The 13,473-nt window shown below is 39.0% G+C and overlaps 1 protein-coding gene across 2 annotated transcripts; it reads left to right on the plus strand.

The window, feature by feature from the left end:
- Positions 1-430: 430 nt before the first annotated feature.
- pnp6 (purine nucleoside phosphorylase 6) lies at positions 431-11,248 on the plus strand. Of its 2 annotated transcripts, none has more exons than XM_063477724.1 (6): positions 431-566; positions 2,931-3,094; positions 3,187-3,290; positions 6,561-6,736; positions 6,828-7,018; positions 9,572-11,248. In XM_063477724.1, exons 1-6 carry the CDS (start codon positions 532-534, stop codon positions 9,769-9,771), a joined length of 870 nt encoding a protein of 289 aa, XP_063333794.1. In that variant the 5' UTR covers positions 431-531; the 3' UTR covers positions 9,772-11,248. The 2 variants fall into 2 exon arrangements, with proteins under 2 accessions (XP_063333794.1, XP_063333795.1); XM_063477725.1 differs by having other exon boundaries at positions 6,828-6,936; positions 9,572-9,685.
- The last annotated feature ends 2,225 nt before the right edge of the window (positions 11,249-13,473 follow it).

Here is a 13,473-nt window from a genome sequence, read left to right on the forward strand (position 1 = left end):
CCCTGAGTCAGCACTTTGAATTGTTAGTCAGAGCGAGTATTTGTACAGCATGCTTCAGACACATGCGGGGTTTCCCCGAACTGGTGTTTAATGGAACTCGGTAATCTGAAATGCTTGTTTATATTTGTGGGGTAAAAAACAATAACAAAAAACATCCAAAATATTACTGTTTATATTTTATCTTATTATTATTATTATTTCCTTATCTTTTCCTTTCCCTTCTCCTCTGTCGCCCTCTCACTGTTTCTCCCTCTGTTCCCGGTCTTGTCTCGTCATGAAAAAACGGATCAGTAAATTGCCCAGTCGGCTAGAAAATTGGATTTTGTATTCTTCAAAGGGCGACCGGCACTCCGTGTAAGCCCCGCCCCTATCCCCTACGAAATGTCGTGACGTCAACGCGCAACACCCCCTCCGCACTCCGTCCACCCAAGCAGAAGAGTCTCCATCGGCGGCTTTAACTGGCGTACCATCCACGGGAAGCACCTGTGAAAATAAACACTAAACGGGACCTTATCGTCGCCATCGTCGGATATGGAAGCGGCAAACCCCTCCAGCAGTCAGTGCAGGTAGGAATGATAAGGCTGGATGTTAGTGAAAAGAGCCTAATGATTGTCAAGGCTACTATGCTGTCTAATTGGAATGTGGACGGTGTTGAAGGGGGTCTAAAGAATAAATCCTAAGATTTACATAAAGCATCTTGTGCGTTTTGGGAAACGTTTAATGAAGGCAAAAGTGACGAGACGCTTATTTCTGAAGATTAGACCAGCCAATTAGGGTTTTCCTCTTATGAAGTGAGCTTGTCGTAATATGACAGGTGGAAGCCTTTACCTACAGCGTAAGTAAGGGAAGAATAACCTGCATTGTTAGTATAAAAAAATGCAAATATCATTGCTGTCTATCGTGATGATCTAGTCAGACTGGTTGCATGTTCGCCTACTTAACAGGCCTGTCTTGTGTGTCTAATTCAAAGCCTGGGGCTTAGCAACTACCGCGACTAGTCAAGCTGCCTTTTGTGTTTTCGGGACTTTGTGTTCGGAATGCCAGAATTATGTGGCAGTCAGGCTTCAGAGCCTGAATACAAATTTCCCGCAGCACCACGGACAGCTCCACACGATACCAGCCCACCAGTTCAAGGGAAGGAGAGCCCTTACAAATTCACTTCCTGCTTGCTGTTATATAATTGAACATAATCACAAAGTGAGCTCAAAGACAAACGTAACCTAGATAAACATTGAGCTCAATTGAAAGGCAGGTAGGAGAAAAATCGAAATAAAATGTACTGGCTTTACTTTTTACCCATATATTACTCTATATGTTGCTAGGTGTAGGTGTAAGTCTAGGTGTAGCTGTGAAAAACTACTGCCACAGGAGTAAAGAAAGTAAGTAACATACAGGTGTTGTTAGCTCTATAAAGCAGAAGGCTTTATAGAGGTTCTGCTTTTAAGATTCTGCTCTGTAAAATTAGAAGCTAGTGTAGAGGATGACACAGAAAACAGCTACTTTAACTTATTGCAACTGAATTTGGTTATAGGAGCTAATGAAACATGGGTTGTACTGAGTTTTTCACAGTTTTTTACAAGCTGTGATTTTGACATGACTTTAATATGCTAACACATAGTAGAAACTGTAAGGTTATTATGTAATTTAAAAAACAGGACAATCTAACAGATTAACACCATCATACAAAGATGGCTAAACATCAAGTTCTTATAATTGTTATTTGGTAAGTCTAGTTGGCCACTCAAAAGTAAATTCATCTTGTTCATGGGGAAAGTTTACTTCCCCTTAAATAAAAGGTTATAGCAGAATTACAGGAATGAGAGCTGTCATCATGTTCTTGCTGAACAAGAGATGGTTTTATTGCTATGCTACATATTATACACCCCTGCTGATGTCTCCATGTTTCCATTGCTTGGGTTTATAAATCACTGATTAAAAAAACATGCAATGGTTAAATAACCTGACATGCTGTCATCTATTCTCCACCTTCTAATCCAGCAGACGTTCGTACAGTCATGTGTTAATCTTCCTGACTGGTGTTCTTGTACAAAGCTGAAAATTACCACCTGAAGAATTAGTTATAGAGCCACAACTGCAACTGACAGACTGGATAATGATTCAGTTACTTTCAGTTTCTTTCTCATGGATAAAATTTTTGATGCATAGGCCCCTGATATATTTGGCAGCTGGCTCACTTTCTTACTTCATGGAAATTTTATGACTTTGACTGAACTCTCCATCCCAGTTGCCAAAACTTCTACTGTTGCTAAAATAATTTCATGCTGGATTTTTAGCAAAGAAACAGGTGGAATATGGAAAAGATAAGCCAGAACATCTAATTCTAGTCAGATATAGCATATGTCTTAGATGGGATTTCTAGAGTCTTTAGGCTTTCTCCTGCTTCAGCTTGATCTGGTAAAGGCCACAGCCTGAAGTGTCCCTGTGTTTTAATAACAAGGCTTGACTTGAGGCATTGAGGGAACATTAACAAGGTTATAGCTTTACTACCACATTTATAACCAGAATTACAGACTGGTTCAGACTTTATATAATGTAGTACCTTGACGCATTCCCAATCAAATCAGCACCCCTGAATTATAATTTGCCTGGTGCACTCAAAATGGCAAAGTAAAAGCCCTTCAGTGTGTTGCACCCTGCATCATTGAATCATATTTTTAAAGTGTTCATTTCCGTGTGTTTTTGTTCACACATTTTCCCCTGTAATTCCCTTTTCACTTGTAATTAACATAGCTGTTGCTGAACAGTGGGTAACTCTACCAGTGCTACCAGTGAGACAATGAGCAAAGTTTCCACGTGAGTTGTGGAAACTTTGTTGTCACAAAAGGACACATTTTTGTATGTGTATGTGCAGTTTAAACTGCATGTGTTGACTTTATATTGTTTCTGTTCCTTAACACTTTCATATACAGTTATGAAGACTATAAGGAGACAGCGGACTGGCTGCTTAACCGTACAAAGCAGCATCCCAAAGTGGCCATCATCTGTGGTTCAGGCCTGGGCAGTCTAGCTGATCTGCTGGAGGAGAAGACAGTGTTCAAATATAAGGACATTCCACGTTTTCCCACCAGCACCGGTAAGTGGTTTCCTAAAACTCATTACTCATACTGTCTGAACTGTGTGCATATGCAAGCCAGCAATGGCTCATACTACACATGTGCTGTGCAGTGCAGGGCCATGCAGGGCAGCTGGTGTTTGGCAAGTTGAATGGCTGCAAGTGTGTCTGTATGCAGGGGAGATTCCATTTCTACGAGGGTTACAACATACAAACGGTAAGCAGCAGTATGTAGAGATAATCTACTGCTTGTACTACCTTTTATTACCCAGATTAGACCATCTTTTTCTTTTGTGATATCATATTGGCTACAGCCATCATCTATATACAGTGTATAGTTATTCCACATTAAAAATAAGTAATAAATTACCAATATTTCAATTGGCGTTGTGGGATCACAATTATAAACAGCTGCAGTTCTAAAAAAAATGCTGGTTCCACACAAAGCAAAAGTTAACCTATTTCAATTTGCATTAAATACAGAGACATGACTGTTTTTAACCATCTAAATAGCAGTGAGGCTAGTATGGCTAAAAACAGTCATGTCTCTGATCTGAGTTTTACATTTGTTACAGCCCTAGCAAGCCTGTGCATTGTGTGGGTGTGTTTTTCTCATCCAGTAGCTCAGCTTCCACCCAGCTCTCCCGAGGAGCCAGTGGACAGCCGGCTTTATTCAGCAATCAGCCACCTAGCAGCATATAAGCAAGTGAAGAGCTGGTTAGTCAGTGTGTGGACCAGTCTTGGGTGGGGAGCTTTAGTAGCATATTCCGCTTATGTTAACAAAGCTTGATCTTTTCTTTGAGCTACTGTGAGTAGCGGATACCTGGTGTTTACTCTTGGGGATGTAACCCATTATTTGTCCACTTCCATGCTCTGCTCTGCTGGGATTATATTTGATCTAATTGCATTTTGAATGGCCTCCATGTGAAAATGTGCAAAGATAGAGGGACATTTATTTGTTATTGCTTTGCCTCATGAGCAGCTTTCTGTCACAATTTCTGTCCCAAATTGCAGAAGAAATCCAGTAACGAAAGAACAAGGCAAATAAAAAGCAGTCATCATTCAGAGTTTTCATTAAAAAGGTTATTATATGCATATGGGACTGAGACTCTGGCTCGACACACAGACGAAGTGGTGTACTCATTTCACATTCATATGGTGTAGTCGTTCCCTCAGCAGAACATTTAGGGGCTTCAAGACTGTATCAATCATGTTTCATAGAATAGTTTCATAACTCATGAATCAGCATTATTGTGCTGTGAAAAAACAAGCAACTCTGGAACAAATACAACATTTCCATTACACAACCCAACTCAACTCGCTTCTGTGTCTTGAGACCTTGCTGATGCAAACGATGCACTGTACTGTAGAATTCAGCCAGCAGTTTAAATTCTGACATAGTCAGCGACACTGAGAAAAACATGCAGTTCAAACTGCCTTCAAAATAGATTGTTGCTCTTTAAATTGATGAGTCAAAATCAGACTTTCTTCCATAAAGCTTATATTCTATGAGAGAAAGCTGTTCTCTGAGACAGTTAAGACTTTCTCCCAAATAGCCTAGTGGTGACTTTTAATAAACACTTGCATAGAATAGAATAGAATAGAATAGAATAGAATAGAATAGAATAATCCTTTAATTGTCCCACAAGGGGAAATTTGGGTGTATGACATCAAGGATCAAGGATAGGTACAACTTGAGGTAACAATTTACCAAGTTTGTAGAATGATCAGCTGAAGTGCTGAGATGACAGTAAGAAACCCAACCAGTGTGTCACATTGGATTGCCCTTTGGCCTGTGGAGACTGTATCCTGGTTTGACTTTTATTACCCGCTTTCACATGCCATATCTACATAAAATTCTCCATATGACCCCCCTGAATCATAAAGTCACGTTTTTTTTTTTATAGTAACAGAAGGTCAGATGCTTTATAGCCCTCTTATATCCAGTTAGAACTATAGACAAACAATATTTTAAATGTCTCTAGATGAATCATCTGCATATGCCAGCCCCCATCTATGCCAGCTTAAGTAAAATTTTCTACTACAAATTTGCTTTTCTGGCAGAATGTACTGGACTTTGTCCTGTGTTATGGTCCTTAATCCCTACTTGGCAACCTGAAAAAAATAAAGCCAAGATCACATTAGATGGGATGTTTTTATTAACCATGTACAGTAACTGCATGGCTCAGTGAATGGCAGTGTCACTCTGTTGGTTGTCCACACATTTTAATTGTTCCAGTACTTTGCTTTATGACAGAATATCTGCAAAATTAAAGACACGCTTATCACAACTGTCTTGTGGTTAGGCAGATCAGCTATTGTTACCATGGCAATACACTCATCTGAAACATACACCAGCAATAATAACTGCCTGTAATTGATTACTTTGTCTTATACAATGAATATGTTTTTTTAGAAGAAGTATTCCACCAAACATTATATCATTCGTTTGCTTTTAGAGGTTCTGCAGTCCTGTTATTACACACGGCTCTGGTTAAATTTTGTCCATGGAACAAAGTTTGTTGTGGGCTCATAATATGCAAATCGTATATCAAGCATACCAATGTTCCAAAGTGACAGCACTGACCTTATCAAGATAGCAAGCTACTCGATAACATTTCTGCACTAACTAGCAGAGCACTTTCATAGGCAATTCAATCTCTAGGGGAATGTGAAAAAAAAAACAATTTCTAAATGTGACTGCAGTGAAAAGTAGCAACAGTCATTTATGGGCCATCAGTTGCCATATAAAGGTTAGCACAGAACCACGACTGTTCCACACATGTGCAAAAACCTACAGTAATAAAAATCTTACTGACATCAGTGTTAGGATGCCTGGGTCGTTGACCCAGGGTTTTGAGTTTATTATGTTATTTATCATTTCTGGGTTTCTTTGAGTTCTGTCTTATGGTTTATGTCTCTGTGTTCTCTAGTTGCTGTCTCCCTGTGTCCAGTCAGTCTGTGTTATGTTTCCTGTTTTATTTTGACGGTCCATGTCTGATGTTAATGTGTTCAGTTTACGCTTCCTTGTCTCGTCAGTTCTGATTTGCCCCAGCTGTGTTTCCCTCCTGTTGCCCATTCCCTGATTGCTCCCTCTATGTATTTAAGCCCTGTGTTTCAGTTTGTCATTGTCGCGATCTACCCTTATCTTGCTGTGTGTTCTGTCTGAGTAAGTTTATTTTGTATTCCTTGTTTTGTCACCCTTTTGAGTTCAGCATTAAAGCTGTTTTTGAGTTCAAGTTTTGCCTCTGAGTGTCTGCACCTTGGGTCCTCCTACTACCACCTCTACCTGCACACAGCCACTACATAACAATCAGTGCATAAAGAAGCTGGCACTTTTATAATATTTGCTTCATATGATGAATTGTTTCCTTTGCTATTATTCCCAGGTTACCTGTAACTCCCTTCTGTAATTTTCTGACAAACACTGAGACCATAAAAGAGTGACAGCTGCTGTCTCTGAAGCATACAATTTTTATCTTTCCAGGTGACTTACCCAGTGCGAGTCTTCTATCTGCTGGGTGTGAGCACTCTGATTGTGACAAATGCAGCAGGAGGACTCAATAACACCTACAGTGTGGGAGACATCATGCTCATTAAAGATCACATCAACATGCCTGGATTTGCAGGACAGAACCCTCTGTGTGGGCACAATGATGAGAGGTACAGAAACACTCAGGCAGGGCAGTGAAAGAAAAATCTGTATCTTATACATTACTCCTGTGTCTCATTCATGCATTAATTATCCCTGTAGGTTTGGAGTGCGGTTCCCATGCATGTCAGATGCATATGACCGTGACCTGAGAGCCCTGACCAGAAAAACAGCAAAGGAACTGGGCTATGACAGCTTCCTGCAGGAAGGGGTATACTGCATGTTGGCTGGCCCAACATATGAAACCATTGCTGAGTGCAAACTCTTGCAGAGGCTGGGGGCTGATGCTGTTGGTTAGTACAGCTCCTTCATCCTCAGTTCAGATAGTGCCCTTTAAAAAGGTACCATAAAGGGTTAAAATTTCATAACAGTACATCTACAAGAGCCACCGTACAGACATTAAAAAAAATATGGATAAGGAGAGATGATTTACTTTGAAGATGTACTAACAGCAGTTAAATTTCTGCAGTAATATTACCCCAACAGTTGGAACTAGTGGAAGCTAAAAAAAGCATCAGTTTTCACCTGTATCACTGGACAGTGCAAAAACAAGCTTATGTGATACTACAGAGTTTTCCTGTCTGGTTCACTTGTCCGATATTGAACCCCAGACTTAAAGGTACACAAGATATGATGGCTTAACTAAATTAAAGACCTAAAAATGACTTCAAAATCTATGCATGCAAAATGTTGTTTTGTATAAAGGATACTATTTTTCATTTGGTCCTCCTAGTGATCTATTATGTATGAGTCTGTATTTGTTACTTATTTGTTCAGATCATTGACAGACCAACTTGGCACCTGGCTCTCCTGTTATTATTACATAACCTCCAGTTTTTACAAAGTCATACAGTATGAATGACTTTGCAGTTCTTCAATCTTGAAAACGCTTCTTCTAATTCCCCTGTTTTTCCCCCCCACACTTTTTTTGCACATTATGTGGTAGTATACAGTTACACACAATTATACTGCACAATACTTTTGTGTTTTTGAAGGTGAAGTTGGTTTAAATACAAGCTCAGTTTTCTTATTTAAATAATTCAGCTCCATGGTTAAAATAATAATTTATACATGCAGAGTCTACAAGTCAACAGTAAATGGTTTGGATTCAGGCTATGGCTGGAACAAATCAGAAAAACTATCTGAGTAGTGTTATTTGTGATTTGTTGTTATGACAATACAGAAGGAGGTTTATGTCACGTGATTGGACTTGCTTATTGTTTGCCTTCATTACAGTTTTATTCACTTGTGCTCTTTAGATCCATCCATGAATAAATTCTAATTCTAAATAATTTGGTGGAGATCAAACTGGGAGCCGTAACACTGCCTCCCAGTTTACTGTGCTACTTCCTCCCAGTTTGTTCCCTCACTACAAGAGATATTACTGAACCAAGAACATAGCATAGAGCTCATATGATTCATTTCCACCTGTGCACATGGATCGAGTACCCTGACTTTCTTTAATTTACACAGATAATAATGCCATTAAATTTTACTTTCAAATTCAAACTAATAACTCCTTTCCAACACTTACTGCTCCGCTTAAGGGGCACAACACAAGACACCTCATCACTAAATCAGTTTCACGTGCACCTTTTTCAGTACCAACTTGAAAAATCAGCTATAATCAGAGATCATTTTTTCATACATAATCTACGTCTTTCAGAAACAGACTCTACGGACATCCTTGTAACCACCAGATCACATCATACACCCTCTTACTCTTTTTTCACTGTGTAGCAACTGATGTTTTGTTTGTGTTATTATGTATCATAATGTGATTTAGACTTTCATGTCCTACAGAACAAGAACCTGATATAAACCAGTTGTAACTACATCAGATCAGTTACAGTAAATTTAACATGTGTAATGTTAAATATTTTCTGTGTAGTAAAATTGGCAGAAAAAGATGATAAATTTTGAAAGTTGTTATATGGGTTTATTATCTTAATTTGAAATTTTACTATAGATTACGTTTACATATGTCAGCTTACAGCCAGAGTAGTTGCTAAATTACAGGAAAATATGCCATTTCTGACAGAATAGTCATTATAGTATAGCTAATGAAAACGAATGTCTAAGTTCATGAACTTTCACTGCCATAATCCTTTAAAAAAATTTCAATAGGACTTCAAATGACTATATTTAAAACTAAAAGATGACTATCACTCAACTCTGCAGTTAACTGTAGTTCACCAAAGCTTTATAGGTTTGTCTGTCTGTCCCATAACTTTACTATTTTGTCTAACAGTAAAACAGGCAGCTAAAAAGCCACTTTATGCTACAGACCCAGCAACAAATGGCAGACAAGTGAATAAGGGTCTTAAATACATCATATAAAGATAAAAAAAAAATTGACTCCAAATGAATTCTTAATAGGCAACTGTTTGCTAAAACATTGGATATACCTATGTTTATTTATGACTTTAATAATATAGTCATATTGGCTTCAAACCTTGTTTTGCTGCTCCCAGGAGGGCCACTATCACATTTTTTTAAACTGTCTTAGTACTACTTTTACCCTTAAGTTTAAGCCTACTTGTTATTGCATGTTCGTCATGTTCATCATGAGGTGTTAGCCTTATTTGGGTTGGTAACTACACATTTATAAGAGAAAGCCAAGCCATGGAGATTAATTAAGCAGGGATGATCTAATAGAAATTGCTATAAAGTTGCATTTTGTGAAATGAAGGATCCTGTGTGTTTGAAGACTGACCTACACCACAGTGCTGAAGTCAAACCACCTTTTCTTTTTAACGTGTCTCTTACAAGGTTCAGTACTAACTGAGATGTAAAGGAATGTTTTTATGTACTCGATTAAATGTCAACCTCTACCCTCTGTCTAGGTATGAGCACAGTCCCGGAGGTGGTGGTGGCTCGTCACTGTGGCTTGCGTGTATTGGGCCTGTCCCTCATCACCAACAAGGTTGTGGCAGATTATGAGAGCAATGAAAAAGCAAATCACACAGAAGTGCTGAAAACTACTGAGCACAGGACTCAGGACCTCCAGAATCTTGTGAGCCACCTCATAGCCAAGCTCCAGTAACATCATCTACAATGGAACATTTTAGGCCTTACAGTCAAATCACTGGTGACAGAATAATCATAGCTTTGAACAAAAGGTAAAAATGGTGCTTTGGGGGATAGATTATTATTTGCTATTGGGTAAAGTGGACATTTAGGAGAAGTTATAAGGTTTAAGATTTTAAGGGATTTAGCACTACCTCAGCAAGAGCTGCACAAATCAACAAATGTGATCCAGGAAACGAAAGCCTGAATCCATGCATCCATTCCAATGTTTCAACTTTCCACAGTCTCAGATATCACAGATATTCCATATCACAGATAAATAACTGTAATAGTAATACTTTTACAACCACCGGTGTGCATTTCTGTCCTAATGTAAGTGCTGCAGGGCGGTTGGGGTTTTCCCTGAACTCCCTATTATGATCACAGTGGCAGCAAATTTAAATCTGGGTGCTTGCTGAAAACTGGATTTGAGTATCTGAGTGAATCCAAACCTTTAAGATTTGATGGTTAGTTTATGCCTTCCTCCCTCTCTCCCACTCATATTTTTGTTGCATGCATGCATGCTGCAGTGAGAGCAATGCGAACATCTACTATCTATGAATCCATCATTTATCTGTTTCAGGTGCATGTGGAAAACACTGTTAGCTTATGGACTGGACTTATCAACTCGCATTATTTAGTGTTTTTTTCTTGTTAAGGATGCACTTTTAATAATTATTTTACCTGTAAATCATTGTGGGCATATTTATTATCCACTTTAATCAAGAGTTTTATATTTCTAAGCAGGCAGATTACTTATCTATCCAATGTATTTATCTTATAATACTGGCCTACAAATAAATAGGCCAATCTCTGATATCATTCCTAATATTTAAAGAAGAAATCAATGAGTTTCTTAAAAGTTTGTCAAAAAATGAAGAGCACTTGGTTTTAGTAATCTCTTACTGTAGATCAGCAGCTATTCATATTTATATATATATATTTATACCATACATATATCACACATAGAGAGAAATCTAACTAATCACACAAAAAGCGCACGGTATAGTCTGAAAGAGAAACCAGCAGTCTTGTTAAATGGTTGCGATGTATGAGGGTTTTTTCTTTAGTGGACTGCTTTATTTGCACACTATGAGGCCTTAACACTGTAACATCAGAGAGGGCTGGAATACCTGCAGTTTTCAATCTTTTCTGTGCTCATCTGGAACAAGTTTGCCTGCCAGCTTGTCTTGACCATCTCGTTCATTAGAGCTGAAAAGGCCAAAGAAATACAAGCTCAGCAGTCCAAATTTGGCAGTTTGTTTTAGTCTCCTGTTTTCTGGTCTTTCTTGTGGTTGTACTGTATTGGATGAATTAACCCTTATGTGTTGTTTGTTGATCTTATTTAAAGTACTGAGGTCTCAGGTTAGAATTGTATTCACTTATATAACAATGCACTCTAGCAAAGCAATTATTTGCCACACCAGGTTTTGCTGCTATTAAATAAAAATTTGGAGATGACATCTGGGTAATTGCATCTTTTCTTTGCCATGGGTGACTGCACACATTGGTCATTGTTTGTTTGTACGTGTGTGTGTGTGTGTGTGTGTGTGTGTGTGTGTGTGTGTGTGTGTGTGTGTGTGTGTGTGTAAGCAGGCTACTACAGGGGTACAGCCCAAAATCAATCAGTATGGAAGTCAGTTTCAAGGAGAAAAGGACTTTCTTCCTCTTTCAACGATAATGAGGTTCAGTGAACAGTGAGATAAAGGCAAACATAGCCCCAAACAAAGCACACACCTCATCAACACATCTACACACTCTCTGTCTGCAGCGCCACACTCTTTCAATCTTTCACTTTAAACACACTTCAAACAGATGAGGTCAGAGTCAGATTGAGATAAAGCGAAAATGGCTGTTCCGTCCACCCCACCCCTCCACTCTCTTATATAATTCATCTACATACAGCATGCAGCCGTCTGTGGAGCTGAAATATTAATACAAATGAGCCCAAGAGCCAAACAACACACCACTGAGCTTGATTGTATTTGCACATACTAGTAAAAATGAGTCGCAACTTAACTGCACAGCAAAACACAAGACATCTTCAAAGATATGTAAGATTCAAATAGCTCTCTCTCTGCTTTGGGATGAGAGGAAGTGGAAGCGGGACACAGAAAAGCACAGATGATGGGAGCGACTAAAAGAGAATAAGAGAGGAGAACGAAGTGCTTTGACTCTTCAGTCCCTACGGCTGCTGACAGGCTTCATCTGTAATGTAATGTTGATCTATCTATTGTTGCTGTGCCAACTGAGGCTGGGGCCCGTTATTGATTATTATAGGGTGAAAAGAGAAGCTGAGGAAATAGAGCGGGACAGCTCTGCTGAGTTGACACTTTTAAACACTGTCACACATTGTCACATACTCGGTCTTTGTCTCACTCACACACCCTGTGCCCTTATAGACTGTCATGTACCTGTGCTCATATCGGGGCAGCAGTGCCCCTCCTGTCCTGTTACTGAATGTGACTCTTACAAGCCCAAGGAACAGCGTTAGTGAGGGAATGTCTCTGCTGACTTTCACACGCTGCCTCCAAATCGTGTCAGCTGCCAGCAGTGTGTCAGCACTGTACCAGTGTGGAGGGTGGAGCTGGAAAATTACTGCTCCAACTCTGTGGGGATGTGACAGGTCAAACTCAGCGCTGCAGCTAATGGCGTGGCTTATCTCAGTTTATCTGGATTATCTTAATTATTTGCCTGCAGCTTCAAGTTGTGTACTGGTCTTGATTTATTGCAACAAAATTCAAACAAACAGCACAGACTGCACTGTAATGTGCAAATTGTCCCACAGGGGCAAAATCTTGCAGAGCTCTACTAATAAAGCTGTTGATCAGAGAGTGAGAGAGAGTGTGAGAGAGAGACTATGGGTCTGGAATATGGTTTGAAGCGTTTGTGTAAAAGTAAATATGGATCCTTATTCACTGAATTTAATTTTCATAGAAAATAGGTCTACCCAGCCTGTGGACAAAAACACTTCAAAAGTAGCACAAAAAATTGCAAACTGAATAACCCTGAAGACAAAACCATCTAAATTTGCATGGAATCATGTAAATACTTTAAAAAAGGTGAACCTACTAGCTATATATTCAACTACCAACACCTCTAGTATTCCCCTTTTACTACAGTGTGGGGTTCATTATATTATATGAAGCTACTAGGTACCTAAAACCAAATAATAAACAAACATGTGCACTTTCCTTTGCCTACTTATGCCATAAATTAATTAAATTAATTAAAAATGTTATTTAGTGCATTTTAAAGTTATGATTAGGACTTATGTTCATGCTGCTGGATGAAATGACTTTAGACTTTAGAGAAAGACCAGCCAGGCCAGTTAATTCCACATGCACTACGCGGACAAAAGTGTTGGGCTCCAGCACTTTATCTTTGAATTCAGGCGTTTTCTGGCCCATTGCCACAACTGTATCAAAAACCAAGTGCAATCTGCCTGCACAAACACTTGTGAAAGAATTGAGTGTTGTAAAGAGCTCACTGAAATTCAAGTGTAGGACTGTAATATTATGCCCTCGTTGTAACAAATCAGTGTGGGACATTTAATCCCTCCTAGATATCCCATATAAAGCAGGGTCTCCTACTTCCAAACCTGCTCTGACATTAACATCAGCACAAAAACTGTGTGCTCAGTGCTTCATGACATCAGATTCTGTAGCAGAGATGAGTA

The sequence above is a fragment of the Pelmatolapia mariae genome, linkage group LG7 (genome assembly GCF_036321145.2).
Source record: "Pelmatolapia mariae isolate MD_Pm_ZW linkage group LG7, Pm_UMD_F_2, whole genome shotgun sequence".
Lineage (NCBI taxonomy): Eukaryota > Metazoa > Chordata > Actinopteri > Cichliformes > Cichlidae > Pelmatolapia > Pelmatolapia mariae.

Coding starts and splice junctions, on each gene's coding strand:
- pnp6 (XM_063477724.1), top strand. CDS start 532: ATGGAAGCGGCAAACCCCTCCAGCAGTCAGTGCAG. Junction 3,095..3,186: donor ACGTTTTCCCACCAGCACCG/GTAAGTGGTTTC, acceptor TGTGCTGTGCAG/TGCAGGGCCATGCAGGGCAG. Junction 3,291..6,560: donor AGGGTTACAACATACAAACG/GTAAGCAGCAGT, acceptor TTATCTTTCCAG/GTGACTTACCCAGTGCGAGT.